The sequence below is a fragment of the Gymnoscopelus braueri genome, assembly GCF_963280865.1.
Source record: "Gymnoscopelus braueri genome assembly, chromosome: 24".
Classification (NCBI taxonomy): Eukaryota; Metazoa; Chordata; class Actinopteri; order Myctophiformes; family Myctophidae; genus Gymnoscopelus; species Gymnoscopelus braueri.
The window spans coordinates 30,088,766-30,108,934 of NC_137626.1; the positions used below are offsets into that span (position 1 = coordinate 30,088,766).

The 20,169-nt window shown below is 37.7% G+C and overlaps 1 protein-coding gene across 1 annotated transcript; it reads right to left on the reverse strand.

The window, feature by feature from the left end:
- Positions 1-301: 301 nt before the first annotated feature.
- LOC308080571 (uncharacterized protein) lies at positions 302-18,471 on the reverse strand. The gene is made up of 13 exons (XM_080422465.1): positions 18,049-18,471; positions 17,179-17,436; positions 15,673-15,951; positions 14,598-14,909; positions 13,928-14,038; positions 13,706-13,723; positions 13,576-13,590; positions 6,016-6,273; positions 3,698-3,976; positions 2,442-2,762; positions 1,740-1,841; positions 1,515-1,532; positions 302-1,398 (listed from the first exon to the last, which is right to left on the reverse strand). Exons 1-13 carry the CDS (start codon positions 18,095-18,097, stop codon positions 1,352-1,354), a joined length of 2,067 nt encoding a protein of 688 aa, XP_080278591.1. The 5' UTR covers positions 18,098-18,471; the 3' UTR covers positions 302-1,351.
- Positions 18,472-20,169: the final 1,698 nt, after the last annotated feature.

The window sequence follows — 20,169 nt, forward strand, 5'->3', positions numbered from 1 at the left end:
GCCCTGACCCTTGACTCTCAGGGGGCCTTTGGGGGGAGCAGGGTCGCGAGGCCATAGACAATTTACTAAAATGACATGTATAGGTTAAGAAAATATCAAATATGTGGGCCCCTCCTCTGTATTTACAGCAGTGGTTCTCGCTGGGTTTGAGGCCTTGACAAGGGCTCCTGGGGACCTTCAGGGCCCCCCCAGGAAGGGGGTCTGTGCTGGGGGTCTGTGATCCATGATACCGGTCCGGTCCGTGTCAAATCTCACAAAACTGACATGATCATTAAAATCAATAAATCAATCAATTTGGTCGTAGGGATCACAGTGCTGTTTATTGTAATGAGAATTAGCTCACTAACATAAATGACTGTAAGTACACAACTAATTAGAAAAATATCACAAATGAAAACTTCTTAATGTCTTAAAGAATTACTGTTACACAAATCTAGCTCGTAATAATGAAGCAGTAATAGTAAAAAGTAAAAGAAATAGGCAAAAAAATATATTATTATGAAATCTCCTGAATATTTACAAGCGTCATCATTCGTCTGACTATGGTGTAAAGATCACTGGGGCAGGTATCTATTCCACATTATAACCAGAAAAGCTTACACCTGCAGTCTGTTGAAAAAAAACTTCACTTAAAGCATAAATTAGCTCATAAAGTCTTATTGAAATCAACACAAATGATATTCATGAAAACAACTTCTCCAACTCCTTCAAACAGAAAAGATGGACTTGAGAACAACATGCAGTCTATTCTTGACAGAGAATAATTACAAAGTCCCCCCAAAACACAATGATTATGTTGTCAATCTATGACCAACTGGTATCACGGTGTTTCTCATGGAGACAGAATTCTAAGTGCCTCATCAAACATGTGAAACGGATCACTTCTTTATCACACTGAATTTACAACCATAGAAGTTCAACAGTAAAATAATGTAGCTCAAAATGTATAAAACACAGCTATCCAATGATATTTCATATTACGCACACACACACGTGCACGCGAGCGCACGCACACACACACACACACACAGTTTCACTGCAGGTGGGATTGGATGATGAGTTGTTGTTCACTGTCTCTCCAAAGCCCAAAAAAGTAGAAAGTAGAGCCACACACAATAGCTCGCTTTGACAACATTTTATTGCAGAGTCACAGAGAGTGACAGTTCGAGCCTGCATACTCTTCTTCATTCTGAAGAAGAGCATGGGCTCGAACAGTCACGCTCTGTAACTGTACAATAAAGCTCAGACTAAGTTATTCTGAAATTTACAAAGAAATAACACAACACGGCACTCTGACACATCAATAACGTACACATTGATACTTACAGGTTGTGTGAGGCTGAACAGAGCTTCATGTCTTCAGAGCGATGCCACTAGCATCACCAGAGTCTTCATCAGCTGCAAAGACACATTTTTACATTAAACTGAGACAACAGCAAATAACAAATACATGTATGAATAATAAAAGAGACTCATGTTCAGTATAAACAACCTTAGATTCTGTGTTCACTTACTGTTAGTCTGACTAAATCCTGACAACAGAAGAAAAGATAAAGGATATTAGGAGTGAGTTAGAGGTCACACTGTAAAATAATACAAGGGAAATATCAGTGTATATTATTGTAGTTGTTGTTATTGTTATTATTATTATTATTCAAGTATAATAGCTGTGTGGTCTCTACGTGTCCTATAGAAGTTGTGCTGTTCAAACTGCAGTATCGATGTGTCGTCATGCTTACCAGGTTTGGACCTTTTCCACAGCAGCAGTCCAACAACACCACCAATGAGAACAATCAAACCCACAACTACACCAGCAATGATGACAACGCTCAAAGATCCTCCTGCACCAAGACAGAAAAACAACATTTCATATCTTAACATCACCTCTGACTCATTTCATGAACTGAATCCAAGAAGAAAAAAACATTCCTCAAGCGTAAATAATGTCCATCATTAAATATTATATATGTTCACCATGAAGAGTCACAAAATGACATGAAATCACAACCTAACTGGATATCAGAAGCTGTATGTCCCACAAAGCCCCACAAGGAGAACAACAGATAGAATAAATAAAAATGAAATAAAATGCATGAAGAACAAGTACATGTGTCACATGCAGGTGTGGTGAGAACCCAAATACAGGACAGCCAGGCAGGTAGCGATCAAAACCCATGATTGGGAGTTTTAATACAGGTGAACAGAGAAGACATCACAAACAAACTAACATGATGTGACACCAAACAATGACCCAACAAGGACTGATTGGGGAACAAGACTAATATACAAATGAGAGGTGATTACAAATTAGATACAGCTGGGGAAGAGAAGAACATAGAACTATGAAAACTAGAACATAACCATAACACATAGAAATACAAGACATAGACAAGACAGACAATGTCTAACTGTGACAACATGTATTTTTTTTCCATCTCTACCTTCATCAGCTGGTTTCTTCTGGTTGGTCCTGATCAGGTTTGGGTCCAGTCTGGTCTGGATGTCCTCTTTGACCCCATAGATCTGAACCACACAGTTGTAATGCTTCCAGTCTTCATGTTTGATTGAAGACACATTCAGGTCAGCACTGATCTGGAAGGTTCCATCATTGTTGGGGAGGAGCTCTCCATGGTCCACGTTGTCACTGAGCTCCTCTCCATCTTTAGCCCAGAATATGATGACTCTGTCTGGGTAGAAACCTGTAGCGTGACACCTCACTGGAGAAGAGGGAGACTTCTGGAGGAAAGATACAGAGGGGAGCTCTGAAAGAGAGAGAGAGAGAGAGAGAGAGAGAGAGAGAGAGAGAGAGAGAGAGAGAGAGAGAGAGAGAGAGAGAGAGAGAGAGAGAAATCTTGTGTTAGTGTTCTGGATTTGTCGACTTTGATTTGATTTAAGAACAGTTGTATTTCATCACAATAAAACACATTTGAACCTTCTCATAGTAATGTTACTATTAAAATTAAATAGTACTTGTACTTAGATACATTTTATCTAAGTCCATCACATCATGTTGTACCCGTCCTTTTTTTCTTCTCATAGTAATGATACTACATAGTTACATATTTGTACAACTTCCTATAGTTTTAGTTTAGTTTAGCAATTTGTATTAGTTTTTATTTCGTTTTGAATTTTAGTTTAGTTTTTTTTATTAGTTTCAGTGTTAGCTTTAGTTTTGATTATAATATGAGGTAATCATGGGCAAGATTCAACAAGCTCAGAAAAATTATGAAAATAGCAGATCTACAAGCTCACAGTGTGACGCGTTTTGAGCTTGTTGATCTGATATTTTCACTAGTTTTGAAGATTTTTGAAAATCGTTCACAACAGGGCTTAAAACTGGCACAGCTAAAAATATATTCACGGATTCAAGTATCCTGACCCAAAATATTAGTCTTATGTATGAAATATTGTTAAAGACTAAAACTGAGGACATTTTCTCCATGATTTGAGTTTGTTTTAGTTAGTTTTGTAAACACACAATACAGTTTCAGTTAGTTATTGTTTTTTTTGTAAAGCCTCGTTTTTATATTTATTTCAGTTAGTTTTGTCATTTCATTAGTTGTAGTTATTTACTGTATAGTAACCCTGACAACTCCATCACATCATGTTGTTGTAACTCTTCACTGTTGTTCTCATAGTGATGTTACTACATCTTAACATATTTATCTAAGTACAACTCCATCACATCATGTTGTACCTGTTCTCTGTACAGTCTTGTTCCCATAGGTCACATCCTTCTTCAGCTCTTCAATGCAGATAATGGTCAGGTAGTGCTTAAAGTATGCCATCAAAGCTGTGTTTTGTTCCCATTTCAGTTTAGTGATGAAGGCCTGTGGTTTTGGAGCGACCCATGACTCTGTCTTCAGGTCATATGAGAGGAAGTCTTCTCCATCATGACCATACTGTAGAACACCATCAGTGTCTCCAGTCTCATCATCCCACTCACAACCAGACATCTTCTGATAGATGTGGACACCTGAGAGACAGACAGACAGACAGACAGACAGACAGACAGACAGAAAGACAGACAGACAGACAGACAGACAGACAGACAGACAGACAGACAGACAGACAGACAGACAGACAGACAGACAGACAGACAGACAGACAGACAGACAGACAGACAGACAGACAGACAGACAGACAGACAGACAGACAGACAGACAGACAGACAGACAGACAGACAGACAGACAGACAGACAGTGAATCAAAGTTTTTACAGTAGTAGAACAAAGGAATTGAGATCTTTATTCTATTCCAATGATTTGTTTTTTATTTTCCAAAATAAGCTACTATGTGATGTTCATGAAATTAGAAGAACAATGTTTTCCAGGTATAAAGAAAAATGGTGTAGTGATATATGGTATAAACCTAAGTTGCAAACTTATTGTCTCATAAAGGACAGGTACATTGTAGAACCTTATGTGAAGTATAATTTAAGCCAAAGACAACGATCTCTCTGTGCACAAATACGCTCGGGAACATTACCATTAGTTTTAGAGACTGGCAGGTTTAATGCCACTCCAGAGGAAGAGAGATACTGTTTGTTTTGTGAAATTGAAAATGAGGTTCATTTTTTGTTTTACTGCTCTAAATATGATGATATAAAGGTCCTTGCACACTGGTGCGTCTTTTCGTTGCGTTTTTTTTACAACAATGAAAAAAATTGAAAAAACAATGAAAAAAAATAAAACGCAACGAAAAGACGCACCAGTGTGCAAGGACCTTAAGAGAGGTATTTGTTAGTAAGATGTCTTCTATTTGTTGTGATTTCCTTGAGTTAGATGATTATGAAAAGCTTGAGATATGTTTTGTTACAGGAGATTTTGTTGTGGCAGGTTTTATTTGTCAAGCTTGGGAGAGAAGACAGAACACTCTGTATAATTCTGAGATATAATTGAATGTATGATGTGAATATATTGTAAAACATGATGTACTGTAAGCGTAAAATGGTGTCTTATAAACCCATGAGGGTTGGGCACAGGACACAGAAATAAAACTATCTATCTATCTATCTAGTAGTTTGTTGATTACTTTTGATGCAGTAATGGTCTTTTTTCATTTCGCCCCCCCCCCCCCCCTTTTAAGGTATTAAAAAGGTCTTAAAAGTCTTTAAATTGTCACTTTACTGTCATCTGGGGACCCCCCCAAAATCATGTGGGGACGGCCCGACCCACAGTTTGAGAACCACTGGTCTAGACAGTAATAGACCAGTGGTTCTCAAACTTTTTGATGTCAAGGACCCTCAAATAAAAATGTATTTGGCTGCGGACCCCCATGTGAAAATACCCCCATCTTTCAAATTTGTTCAAGATTTTTTTGAAAATAGCAGAGCTACAAGCTCACAACGTGCCACACCGCGACTCGCCGCACCACTGCGCGTTGTTAGCTTGTAGATTTGGCTATTTTCAAATAGGTTAAAGTTGTTAAACTGATTTTGATGCTACTCAAGGACCCCTAGGGGTCCCCGGACCCCACTTTGAGAACCACTGCTATAGACAGTACAGTATATTATACACTACCAGTCTATACACAGTATAATATATTAACATACACTAGTCTATATACAGTACAGTATATTAACATACACTAGTCTATATACAGTACAGTATATTAACATACACTAGTCTATATACAGTACAGTATATTAACATACACTAGTCTATAGAGCGTGCCAAAAATCCTGAAAGGGGCGTCAACAAGTGTCTTTTGGTAGCTGCGGACATCTTTGAGGGGTAAAAACCAGGTTGACTTAACATTGCCAAATGCCACGCCCAATGCCTCGCCCCCCGTGGTGACGACACGTTGGCACGCTTAATAGACAGTACAGTATATTAACATACACTAGTCTATAGACAGTACAATATATCAACATATACTAGTCTATAGACAGTACAGTATATTAACATACACTAGTCTATAGACAGTATAATATATTAACATACACTAGTCATAGAGCAGCGTGTGTAGAGGGAGAGCAGTAATGAATACAGTAAATCTTCAGGCTAGTGTTACCGTCTGATTGGTTGAACCGCTTCATGATCTCCCCAAGATTGTGTTTGCTGACATGTACATTTCCTCTATATATATCTGTCTGATCCTTCTCATGCTGTTGTCCCAGCTTCTCCATCCAGCTCTGTTTGTTCACATAGATGTTGATGTTGCTGTCAAAGTATCCCATCAGCTCATCATCCAGGAGGGTCACAACCACATACTCAGGGAAGTCACTCAAACCAGTGCTGGTAGTTTGAATGTACTTAGAAGAATGAATCGCTGAAAAAGAGCAAACATTTTCTTAATTTGTTTTTAAAATACAGTTTTCTTTCTTAGCCTATGATAATTTGTTTTACAGGACATCTGTGTCCCAAATTGTCTTACTTATCATATTACTCAATGCTAATTAGAATAGCCTAATTGCATTCATCCATGATCACATCTTTAAAATCAGTGCAGTCTAGTCATACCTTTAATAACAAATATCTAGTCATTAGTCCTATTATTATTATTATTATTATTATTATTATTATTATTATTATTATTATTATTATTATTAAGGTTATTATTATTAAGGTTATTATTAGGTTTTACAGTTATACAAGACTACAAATGCACACCCAAAGGGGGGTAAAACCCTGCAATTTGTAATTACTGTTATGCTCAATAACATTCTTATTTCAAGTTCTCATTAACCCTCTTGATACAGCAGGTGATTTTCAAGAAATGCAATAAATTGTCACCATTTAAAAAACTAAAACAAACAAACAAACAAAACACTAAAGCTCAGCATTTCCCCTTTAAAGGCCTACTGGCATAGTCAGTTTTTGGCAAAATAATTGTAAAGACTTTTAAACCTCTTCCAGGCAATATAGTGTTTTTCAAAATCGCACTAACATACCTATGTATTCATACCTACACAGTCACAGACACAGTTCACAGACAAAAGTCCCAACAAATGGCCTCAAACTAAAAATATCAAGGCTTCCATATGAGCTGTTGTAATAATATCCTGTTACAATAAGTTATTGAGTTAAACTCTTACCTGCAGATGTGGTGTAAAAACAGAGCAACAACACAGTGAAAGCCTTCATCTTCAGATTAAAATATTCGAAAATGTAAAATAAGTTGAAAAGTTGTTCTTATGATTTGACTGAAACTTCATCTACCACCTTCTGAGGTGAAAGCTCTGATCAAATGGCTGCTCAACACAACACAGTAATGTTAATGTGCGCAGGTCGCAACTGGGGCTACAACCAATAGAAATTCAGTAAATACTGTTACTAGGTGAACTTGAGTCACTGAGGTTGTTAAATGAAAGTGAAACTTTAGATGTAGACTAAAGTGTCTTGCTAATACTTTAATAAGTCATTCAAGTACATCATTATATTCAGTATTCACCTACAGTACATATGACACAGATCAGTGACCAGGTTAAGATATAGTGATGAATATTAGTGGTGGTCAGTGATGTTTAGGTTCCGTTGAGCTCCTAACAGCAGCTGCAGCTGCATTACAGTGGCCTCTGCTGGATAGATTGTGTATGTTCATCTAGAGACGGTTTCAGGGAAACCACCTGATGAGACAGTATTGATTGATTGATTGATTGATTGATTGATTGATTGATTGATTGATTGATTGATTGATTGATTGATTGATTGATTGATTGATTGATTGATTGATTGATTGATTGATTGATTGATTGATTGATTGATTGATTGATTGATTGATTGATTGATGTACTTTATTTAGTAAGGCATGAGAACAACAGTACATGGAAGTGCAAATTCACAATACAAGGTCTACTAAACTGGAAAGCTCATAAAGCACTAAGCTTGTTTAAAATGAGATACCCACTCACACAAATCATGATGGTATTGATTTTGTCAACAAAGGGACTTGTGTTACTATCATTTTGAAAGAACGCTATCATATGCTTAGTTTATTCTTATGACAGTCAGTATGAATAATCTCACAAGATTGGGTGTCACATGAATCGTATGTATTTATTTTCGAATGGCGGATATCCCATTTGGGAATGAAACTCTTCCGGTTCAACATACGGACACGCTCTCTGGGCTGTTGTCCCCATAGACATATATCTATGGTTGTCCCAAAGCAGCTGCTAGAACATGCTCTCTGGAGCTTCCAATTGGAGGAGGAGGAGGAGGAGGGGGGTCTCAGAACTACCCTGTGGTGTAGTTCCAACCATGGACAGAGAGTAGGCTCTTTTCTTTGCTTACTGTGTAGGCCCCTATAGCTGTGAAATGTGATGGGATTTTATTTTATTGAAATAAATTTCATTTGCTGTACTTTAAGTAATTGCTAATTAGAGAAATATGTCATGTGGGCAAAGTGTGTCTTTGTCTTGTTCTGTTTGTGCGTACGCACACTCAGTATACACAGAATAGCAATGTCATAATCCACACTGTACCTCTCACAGTTTGAAAACTACTTTGGCTTGTATTCTCCACATTTTCTCGTACGTGGCTGGATGGAATGTAACAGTTAACAATAAGAGATCTTGGCTTTCACCTGGACAATGTATGTATTGGAAAAAAGCATGTGCTTTTATTGTTTCACTTGCTGTGGTAAATGGGCTCCACAAAGGCACCACAAGGGGGCAGGCAAAAAAATGAAAAATGAAAATCATTAGGAGCGAGTTTCTTACATTTGTTCTCACCAGTCACTTATTAATAAAAAAAAGTCTTCCTATTATTAAGAAAATCATACACAACCGTAATAAATGTATACTGTGCTTTGCAAAGGACGACAATGAACAAATAAAAATGCTACGGTCCCTGGAGGAAGTAGATCATCACAGCATTTGCTTTGTGGTCCTTGTGTCCTCAAAATGTAGGTTTATAAACAGAATCCACTCTTCTCTTGGTCTGATAGAGTCTGTTTACATGGCCAGGGCCAGGCATGGATGCCACACAGCTTGGCATCAGACAAAGAATTACCAAGTAGGCCTCAGCTGCCTGGGAGAGGAGGAGAGAGAACTGTGGATGAGGCACTGTCAATTTGTTATACCAATTGTTGGAAAGGTGCAAAACATATCAAGTATAATTTGTCTTGCTTCCTGTAGGCCCCAAAAAGCATAGACCTGCATGCCATCTCTTCAGGTGGCTGGTCAAGTGCTGGCACACCTCCCTAACCTGAAACGATAAGGAATGTCAGATATATATTTATATTTTATTTATACATATATATTTTTTAATAATTTTTTTAATCGTTTTAAATGTGTGCAAATCATTGAATATTGTTTTAAAGCTGAACATTTGTAACTCAAATCTTTGCTTCTGGGGGATTCTACAAATGTCTTCTAGATCCTAACAGTTTTTTGATAAAACATATATAATCAGTGTTTTGTTTTTTTTTCATGTCAAGGACCCCCAAAATTATATGTATTTGGCCGCGGACCCCATCTCAAAATATGTTGTTCCAGGGACCCCCCCAGAAGCATTCGCTTTAAAATATGTATATATTCAATGATTTGCACACATTTACACGATTTGTCAAAAAAAAGAAAAAGATAGCAGATATACAAGCTCATAGTGCCACGACAATAGATCTGCTATTTTTGAATAGCCCAAAGACGTCCCCGGATTGAACAGGTTAATGTCCCGAATAGGATTTGGTTTGCAGTGATGCATTAAAAAGAAGTTTAAAATTTTTCCAAGCGTATGAAGGATGTCTTCCTCAGCAGTGGCTCAGTGCTCTTCTGGTACTTTCTTATCTCCTGCCGGGCCGTTGTTCCCGTACGAAACCTTCTCCTTCTGGGGTCACCGCTATCCCCTGCAAAGAGGCAAGAGCATGGGACTTTTTTTCTAAATGTATTCAGAAAGGATGCCTGACAGTGGTATGATGGGTTAACCACGTGCACTCCTGTCTGCCCAGGATAGAGTTTTAGAGCTTCACTTTAAAACACAAGAAAACCCCTCATTTGGAAGGGGATTGTCCACTCCTCAAAAATGTTCTAGTGCTTAAAATGTGTTTTGTTAAAAAATAAAAATAAACTTTTGGAAACGTTCTCTTTGGGCGCGCTCCCACCAAGAGTTGGCTGGCCGCTGTTTGCAGAATCTGCCAATGCATTGTCAATGCAAATGCGTTGATTCACGCAAGAGCAGATTTTTCCGCTAGTCGCGCAGACCTTGCGTTTATCTGCTCTCCGCGACTAAGCATAAAACTGCTGGAGGCAGGCGCTGATTTTCTCCCTCTGTCCAATCGGGTGAGTCGAAGGCGGACCGTCTCAAGACTCAGGAAGCAACATGGTGCTCAAGGCAGCAGGCACAGGCGGTGCGGTCTACGGGGAGGCTCCTGAAAGTGAGTGACAGGCGCGACACTCCCGTTTTTTAGAATCCTCTGGCTGCAAAAAACTGTGGCCGCGCACAACCTGCGTTTAACAGCGGCCAGCCAACTCTTGGTGGGAGCGCGCCCTTTGGATGGATTCACAAAAACATGGGGGATAGGTTTTCAAAAACTGAGTACACAGGGAAACATGGGAAACAGGGAAGTACCATAATATCATGGTACTTCTGCTTTGTTGAATACACTATTCAGATAAATTCAGATCAATATACTTGTGTAGGCTACTGATAAATATTTTGAATGGAGCCAAACCAATATTTTACTTTTTATGTACATTAGCATCAGCCAATGAAGATATTAAGAACACACTACTCTTAAAGTTGAACCTACTTTTGAGGTTTCACATTATTGGTGTTCACTGTTCTTGATATCACATCCTATTACATGGAATATAAATTGACAGTTTACTATTCTTATTGCTTTCATTTATCACCAGCATGAATGAACATCAACTGCTGGTCAGTGGTCACAATCTCACAAATGGGGTAAATAGATGTGCACATAGCCTACAAGCTACAACAAGCTTAATAGCCTACATATTCAACAGAGAAAATGCTGAAAACCATGCAGGCTATATCATGATGGTCATTAAAAAATGCTAAGTGATTGTGTTTATCTGACCGAGAATATTGAACAAGGTTCAATGTACTTTATAGTTACATCTTGTTTACAGGTAGACTATAAGAGTAAAACTTATTTTTGTTTGACTTCCTTCAGACAAATGAACCATTATAAACATTGGTTCATAATGTTAGTAATTAGATACTGAGGACAACAAAAGGAGTGGACATTTTGGGGTAATTCTTTAAACATATAATTCAGTGTCAGGGTTATTACACTCTTGCTGGGCCAGATTTGGGTTCTACCCAGGCAGGTGCAATGTGTTCTGGGCTTGATCAGCTCGGGCTAGATCCCGAGCTATATCAGATCGGGTTTAGCTCTAGAATGAGATATTACATACATTTTAATGTATGCTGCCTGCCTGTGAGCAGTGGTGTAAAGTAGTACATTTACTCAAATACTGTACTTAAGTACAATTTTGAGGCATTTTTTCTTTACTGGAGTATTTAAAAATTTCAGTAGACTACTTTTACTTCTACTCCACTACATCTCAGAGGCAAATATTATACTTTTACTCTGCAACAATTATTTGAAAACTTTAGTTTGTTACTTTGTAGATTTTGATTATTATTACAAAACACACATTAACCACTTAAGCTCTACATACATTTCGGACATTTGAAAATAGACGATCTACAAGCTTACAATGCATCGCGATGCGACACATTGTGAGCTTGTAGATCTGCTATTTTCAAAAGATTTTTATACATTCGAAAACTTGTGAAATGGGAAGTACGGTATAATGAGTACTTTTACTTTTGTACTTTAAGTATATTTGATACCAATTACTTTTGTACTTTTACTCAAGTAAATTTAGAATCCCAGACTTTTTCTTGTAACAGAGTATTTCGACATTGTGGTACTGCTACTTTTACTTAAGTAAAACATATGATTAACCTACTTTTCCCACCACTATAAAGCCTACACACTTTTACCATTTTCAAATAGGAATGACTGACGGCTTGAACTCCAGCGAAAAGCTACCGGTTAACAGATAACGCATAATGGAAGGGCTTTAGGTGCTGCAGCACAGGGCACCAACCTCAGGGGAGCACCGTCATCCAGGAATTGTATTTATTTTTGGCGTGGATTAGCCCTGACCCTTGACTCTCAGGGGGCCTTTGGGGGGAAGTGGGTCGCAAGGCCATAGACAATTTACTAAAATGAAATGTATAGGTTAATAAAATATCTAATATGTGGGAGCCTCCTCTGTATTTACAGCAGTGGTTCTCGCTGGGTTTGAGGTCTCTGCTGGGGGTCTGTGATCCATGATACCGGTCCGGTCCATATCAAATCTCACAAAACTGACATGATCGTTAAAATCAATAAATCAATCAATTTAGTCGTAGGGATCACAGTGCTGTTTATTGTAATGAGGATTAGCTCACTAATATAAATTACTCTAAGTACACAACTAAAAAGAAAAATATCATGAATGAAAACTTCTTAATGGGTCTTAAAAAACGGACTGTTACACAAATCTAGCTAGTAGGCTAATAATGAAGCAGTAATGCTAAAAAGTAAAAAAATTAAATAAAAAGTATATTATAAAATCTCATGAATATTTACAAGCGTCACCATTAGTCATCAAGTCTGACTATGGTGTAAAGCTCACTGGGGCAGGTATCTATATTCCACATTATAAAAAGAAAAGCTTACACCTGCAGTCTGTTGAAAAAAACTTCACATAAAGCATAAATTAGCTCATGAAGTCTTATTGAAATCAACACAAATGATATTCATGAAAACAACTTCTCCAACTCCTTCAAACAGAAAAGATGGACTTGAGAACAACAGAGTCAAGCTACACAATAATCTTGACAGAGAATAATTACAATGTCCCCCCAAAACACAATGATTATGTATTCAATAAATGACCAACTGGTATTGTTTCTCATGGAGACAGAATTCTAAGTGCCTCATCTTAAACAAATATGTAAAACGGATCACTTCTTTATCAAACTGTATTACAGATGTAACTGAATTTACAACCATAGAAGTTCAACAGTAAAATCATGTAGCGCAAAATATATATATATATATATATTTAATACTATCATATTACACACACACACACACACACACACACACACACACACACACACACACACACACACACACACACACACACACACACACACACACACACACACACACACACACACACACACACACACACACACACACACGCACACACACGCACACACACACACACACACACACACACACATTGATTGGACTGAAATCTTGTCATACATGGAGTCAGGATCAAAAGGTAGTAGCGCACATCCAACCTCTTAGAAGCAGGTGCTGGCCTTGAAGTGAACTGAGTTCAAAAAGTAGAAAGTAGAGCCACACACAATAGCTCGCTTTGTCAACATTTCATTGCAGAGTTACAGAGAGTGACGGTTCAAGCCTGCATGCTCTTCTTCAGTCTGAAGAAGAGCATGTGCTTGAACCGTCACTCTCTGTAACTCTGCAATAAAGCTCAGACTAAGTTATTCTGAGGTTTACAAAGAAATACACATCAATAACGTACACATAGACACTTACAGGTTGTGTGAGGCTGAACAGAGCTTCATGTCTCACCAGAGTCTTCATCAGCTGCAAAGAGACATTTTACATTAAACTGAGAAAACAGCAAATAACAAATACATGTATGAACAATAGAAGAGACTCATGTTCAGTATGAACAACCTTACATTCTGTGTTCACTTACTCTTAGCCTGAGTAAATCCTGACAACAGAAGAAAAGATAAAGGATATTAGGAGTGAGTTAGAGGTAACACTGTAAAATAATACAAGGGAAATATCAGTGTATATTATTGTAGTTGTTGTTATTATTATTATTCAAGTATAATAGCTGTGTGGTCTCTACGTGTCCTGTAGAAGCTGTGCTGTTCAAACAGAGCAGTATTGATGTGTCGTCATGCAAACTTACCAGGTTTGCACCTTTTCCTCAGCAGCCGTCCAACAACAACACCAACACCAACAACAATTAGAACAATCAGACCCACAACTACAGCATTGATGATGACACTAGAAGATCCTCCTGCATCAAGACAGAAAAATATTTCATACCTTAACATCACATCTGACTCATTTCATGAACTGAATCCAAGAAGAAAAAAAAATTTCTCATGCGTAAATAATCCTCATTAAATGTTTATATGTTCACCATGAAGAGTCACAAAATAACATGAAATCACAACCTACAGTAACTGGATAACAGAAGCTGTATGTCCCACAAAACCTCAGAACAACAGATAGAATAAATAAAAATGAAACAAAATTCATGAAGAACAAGTACATGTGTCACATGCAGGTGTGGTGAGAACCCAAATACAGGACAGCCTGGTAGGTTTTAATACAGGTTAACAGATAAGACATCACAAAAAAAATTATGATGATGTGACACCAAACAATGACCCAACAAGGACTGACTAGGGAACAAGACTAATATACACATGAGAGGTGCTTACAAATGAGATACAGCTGGGGAAGACAAGAACATAGAACTATGAAAACTAGGACATAACCATGACACATAGAAATACAAGACATAGAAGACAGGCAACATCTAACTGTGACAACATGTGTTTTATCTCTACCTTTCTTCTGGTTGGTCCTGATCAGGTTTGGGTCCAGTCTGGTCTGGATGTCGTTTTTGACATCCAGACCGAGCTGAACCACACAGTTGTAATGCTTCCAGTCTTCACGTTTGATTGAAGACACGTTCAGGTCAGCACTGATCTGGAAGGTTCCATCATTGTTGGGGAGGAGCTCTCCAGGGTCCACGTTGTCACTGAGCTCCTCTCCAGCTTTAGCCCAGAATATGATGACTCTGTCTGGGTAGAAACCTGTAGCGTGACACCTCACTGGAGAAGAGGGAGTCTTCTGGAGGAAAGATACAGAGGGGAGCTCTGAGAGAGAGAGAGAGAGAGAGAGAGAGAGAGAGAGAGAGAGAGAAAAATATATTTTGTTAGTGGTCAGGATTTGTCGACTTTGATTTGATTTGACAACTGTTGTATTTCATGAAAATAAAACACCTTTGAACCTTCTCATAGTAATGATACTACATAGTAGCATATTTGTAAAACTTTCTATAGGTTATTTTAGGTTAGCATTTTGTATTAGTTTTTATTTCGTTTTGAATTTTTGTTTTGAATTGTAGTTCTAATATGGGGTAATCATGGGTGAGATTCAATCAGCTCAGAAAAATTTTGAAAATAGCAGATCTACAAGCTCACAACGTGATGCGTTGTGACCTTGTAGATCTGATTTTCACTAGTTTTGAAGATTTTGAAAATCTTTCACAACAGGGCTTAAAACTGGCACAGCTAAATATACTGAAAAATATGATTTCATATCCACATATCCATGTATCCTGACCCAAAATATTGTCTTAAGTATGTACGAAATATTGTCAAAGACTAAAATTAAGGACATTTTCTCTATGATTTTAGTTTGTTTTAGTTAGTTTTGTAAACACACAATACAGTTTCAGTTAGTTATAGTTTTTTTCTTGTAAAGCCTAATTTTTATATTTATTTCAGTTAACTACTGTATAATAACCCACAACTCCATCACATCATGTTGTTGTAGCTCTTCACTGTTGTTCTCATAGTGATGTTACTACATCTTAACATATTTATTTAAGTACAACTCCATCACATCATGATGTACCTGTTCTCTGTACAGTCTTGTTTCCATAGGTCACATACTTCTTCAGCCATTCAATGCAGTTACTGGTCAGGAGGTACTTCACCTGTGCCATCAAAGCTGTGTTTTGTTCCCATTTCAGTTTAGTGATGAAGGCCTGTGGTTTTGGAGCGACCCATGACTCTGTCTTCAGGTCATATGAGAGGAAGTCTTCTCCATCATGACCATGCTGTAGAACACCATCAGTGTCTCCAGTCTCATCATTCCACTCACACCCATACATGAACTGTGCGATGTGGACACCTGAGAGACAGACAGACAGACAGACAGACAGACAGACAGACAGACAGACAGACAGACAGACAGACAGACAGACAGACAGACAGACAGACAGACAGTGAATTAAACCACATCCTGCTACAGTTCACAAACAAACACACACACACACACACACACACACACACACACACACACACACACACACACACACACACACACACACACACACACACACACACACACACACACACACACACACTATATATATATATATATATACACTAGTCTAGAACAGTGGTTCTCAACCTCTTCAGGCCGGGACCCCCCAAACTAATCATATTTGAACTGGGGACCCCCCCACCCTGACAAGCACTTGGAATTATAGTTGCCTAGTTGAGGCATTACATTTAGTTTGACTCGGTTCCACAGATAAATATTGCGAGGCGTTGTGAGCTTGTAGATCGGCTATTTTCAAAACGTTTTGCCCTTTTCTTATATTATTTGACAATTTGGCCAATGTTTGACCAGTTTGTTGATTACTTTAAAGTTTTGATGCAGTAATCTTTTTTCATTTCATTTATTTACTACCCCCTCCCCGTTTTAAGGTATTATAAAGGTCTTAAAAGTACTTAAATTTTCACTTTACTGTCATCTGGGGACCCCCCCAAAATCATGTGGGGTCCTAGGGGTCCTAGGGGTCCCGACCCACTGGTTCAGAACCACTGGTCTACTCTAGACAATATATTAACATATTAACATAATAGACCAGTGGTTCTCAAACTTTTTGATGTCAAGGACCCTCAAATAATTGGACCCCCATGTGAAAATATCTTGCACAAGATTTGTGTTGTTAAAATGTTTTGAATATGAGCAATATTCCAAATGTATTCAAGATTTTTTTTTAATATCAAAGCTACAAGCTCATTGCGCGTTGTTAGCTTGCAGATCGTCTATTTTCAAATAGCCAGTATAGGGTTAAAGTTGTTAAACTGATTTTGATGCTACTCAAGGACCCCTGGGGGTCCCCGGACCCCACTTTGAGAACCACTGCTATAGACAGTACAGTATATTATACACTATAGTCTACATATACAGTTCAATATATTAACATGCACTATAGTCTATAGACAGCAGTATATTGTACAATACTAGTCTATAGACATTACAATATATTAACATACACTAGTCATAGAGCAGTGTGTGTAGAGGGAGAGCAGTAATGAATACAGTAAAGCTTCAGGTTAGTGTTACCGTCTGATTGGTTGAACCGCTTCATGGCCTCCCCAAGATTGAATTTGCTGACATGTACAACTCCTCTAAGTTGATTTGTCGAATCCTCCACATACTGTTGTCCCAGCTTCTCCATCCAGCTCTGTTTGTTCACATAGATGTTGATGTTGCTGTCAAAGTATCCCATCACCTCATCATCAAGGAGTTTCACAGACACAAACTCAGGGAATTCACTCAAACCAGTGCTGGTAGTAACAATGTACTTATAGGAATGAATCGCTGAAAAAGAGCAAACATTTTTTCATTTGTTTTTAATATATAGTGTATTTACTTAGCCTAAGATGATTTGTTTGACAGAACATTTGTCCTATTATTATTTACCCTCAGGTAAATTATTAAGGTATTATTGCACCGTAAAATAATAAATATAATACCACACCTATATAATAATAAAACCTGAGGAATGCGAGGATCCCATCAGAAACAATATGATTTGTTACCGTCTGTCATATAGTGTTATGTGTGAGAATGTCACACATACAGTAACACATACAGCATATAGCAAAGGGGGGGATAGCATATCTCAAAATCACACTAACATAGGCTACCTACGTATTCATACCTACAGTCACAGACACAGTTCAAGGACCCCAACGGAAACAAGTCCGCAAGGACTTTTTTGGCCGGACCTTTTAGTCAAAAGCATTATAAATGTAACTGTGTTGTTTTACATTCTTTTGCCTAATAAAAATTTCAATCAATCAATCAATCAATCAAGTTCAAATCTCACTCATACAAAAGTCAAAACAAATGGCCAAAAATATCAAGGCTTCCATGTGAGCTGTTGTAATAATAACCTGTTACAATAAGTTATTGAGTTAAAACTCTTACCTGCAGATGTGGTGTAAAAACAGAGCAACAACACAGTGAAAGCCTTCATCTTTAGATTAGAATATTAGAAAATGTAAAAGTTTGAGAAGTTGTTGTTCTTATGATTTGACTGAAACTTCATCTACCACCGTCTGAGATGAAAGCTCTGATCAAATGGCTGCTCAAAACTTTACAGTGTGTAATGTTAATGTGCGCAGGTCGCAACTTAGGCTACAACCAATAGAAATTCAGTAAATGCTGTTGCTAGGTGAACTTGAGTCACTACAGGTTGTTAAATGAAAGTGAAACTTTAGATGTAGACTAAAGTGTCTTGCTAATACTTTAATAAGTCATTCAAGTACATAATTATATTCAGTATTCACCTACAGTACATATGAGACAGATCAGTAACCAGGTTAAGATATAGTGATGCATATTAATGGTGGTCAGTGATGTTTAGGTTCAGTTGAGCTCCTAACAGCAGCTGCTACTGGCACTGAGGGGTGAGCAGCGTTACAGCGGCCTCTGCTGGACAGATTGTGTACGTTCATCTAGAGACAGTTTCAGGGAAATCACCTGATGTGACAGTATTGATTGATTGATTGATTGATTGATTGATTGATTGATTGATTGATTGATTGATTGATTGATTGATTGATTGATTGATTGATTGATTGATTGATTGATGTACTTTATTTAGTAAGACATGAGAACAACAGTACATGGAAGTACAAATTCACAATACCAGGTCTACTAAAGTTACTAAACTGGAAGGCTCATAAAGCATTAAGCTTGTTTCAAATGAGATACCCATGCACACAAATCATGATGGTATATTGATTTTGTCAACAAAGGGACTTGTGTTACTATCATTTTGAAAGAACGCTATCATATGCTTAGTTTATTCTTATGAGAGTCAGTATGAACAATCTCATAAGATTGGGTGTCACATTTACATTTATTTTTGAATGGCGGATATCCCATTTGGGAATTAAACTCTTCCGGTTCAACATACATACACGCTCTCTGGACTGTTGTCCCAAAGCAGCTGCTAGAACATGCTCTCTGGAGCTTCCAATTGGAGGAGGAGGAGGAGGAGGGGGGTCTCAGAACTACCCTGTGGTGTAGTTCCAACCATGGACAGAGAGTAGGCTCTTTTCTTTGCTTACTGTGTAGGCCCCTATAGCTGTGAAATGTGATGGGATTTTATTTAATTGAAATACATTTCATTTGCTGTACTTTCAAGTAATTGCTAATTAGAGAAATATGTCATGTGGGCAAAGTGTGTCTTTGTCTTGTTCTGTTTGTGCGTACGCACACTCAGTATGCACAGTATAGCAATGTCATAATCCACATTACCTCTCACAGTTTGAAAACTACTTTGGCTTGTATTCTCCACATTTTCTCATACGTGGCTGGATGGAATGTGGAACAGTTAACAATAAGAGATATTGGCTTTCACCTGGACAATGTATGTATTGGAAAAAGCATGTGCTTTTATTGTTTCACTTGCTGTGGTAAATGGGCTCCACAAAGGCACCACAAGAGGGCAGGCAAAAAAACAAAAATGAAGATCATTAGGAGCCAGTTTCTTACCAGAAACTCACCAGTTAGGCGGGTGCATATATGAAAAAAAAAGCACCTTACCCCCAAAAAATTGGAACAAAAGGTTTCTCAACTGTTTTCTGTAGTATGTGATGTCCTGAATAACATACTAAAAGTCTACCAAAGTTTGATCACTGGAAATGTGTTATTTTTAAGATGGCGTCCAAGATGCCCAAAAAATCATTAAAACAGCCTAACTCCTTCATTATTTATCCTAGACAAGTACTTTTTGTGTCTAAACCTATGTTTTGGGGGCCTAGGAATCCATTGGACTTGTCCAAATTGCAGAGATACAATTAGATAATTGTGAAATCCAATATTTTGTTTGTGACCCTATTAAAACCCTCTGAAATGGTCACCCGTTTCAAGTTAACTTAACTAATTATATAATAAATGTCCAACAATTTTTTTTTTTTTTTACTGGAACAGGATATCCTCAAAACATAACAAAACTAATAGTCATAATTTGCAGTAGGCTAATTCAGAAGGTGGTGGCAGAGAATATTATCAGTTGATAGATAGTATTGTTTTCAATAT

What these genes read in the sequence shown, in the direction of transcription:
- LOC308080571 (XM_080422465.1), bottom strand. Translation starts at nt 18,097, where the DNA reads ATGAAGGCTTTCACTGTGTTGTTGCTCTGTTTTTACACCACATCTGCA. An exon ending in GCGGTTCAACCAATCAGACG is followed by an intron (nt 15,952 to 17,178) that starts GTAACACTAACC and finishes TCTGTCTCTCAG; the next exon opens with GTGTCCACATCGCACAGTTC. An exon ending in CAAGACTGTACAGAGAACAG is followed by an intron (nt 14,910 to 15,672) that starts GTACATCATGAT and finishes TCTCTCTCTCAG; the next exon opens with AGCTCCCCTCTGTATCTTTC.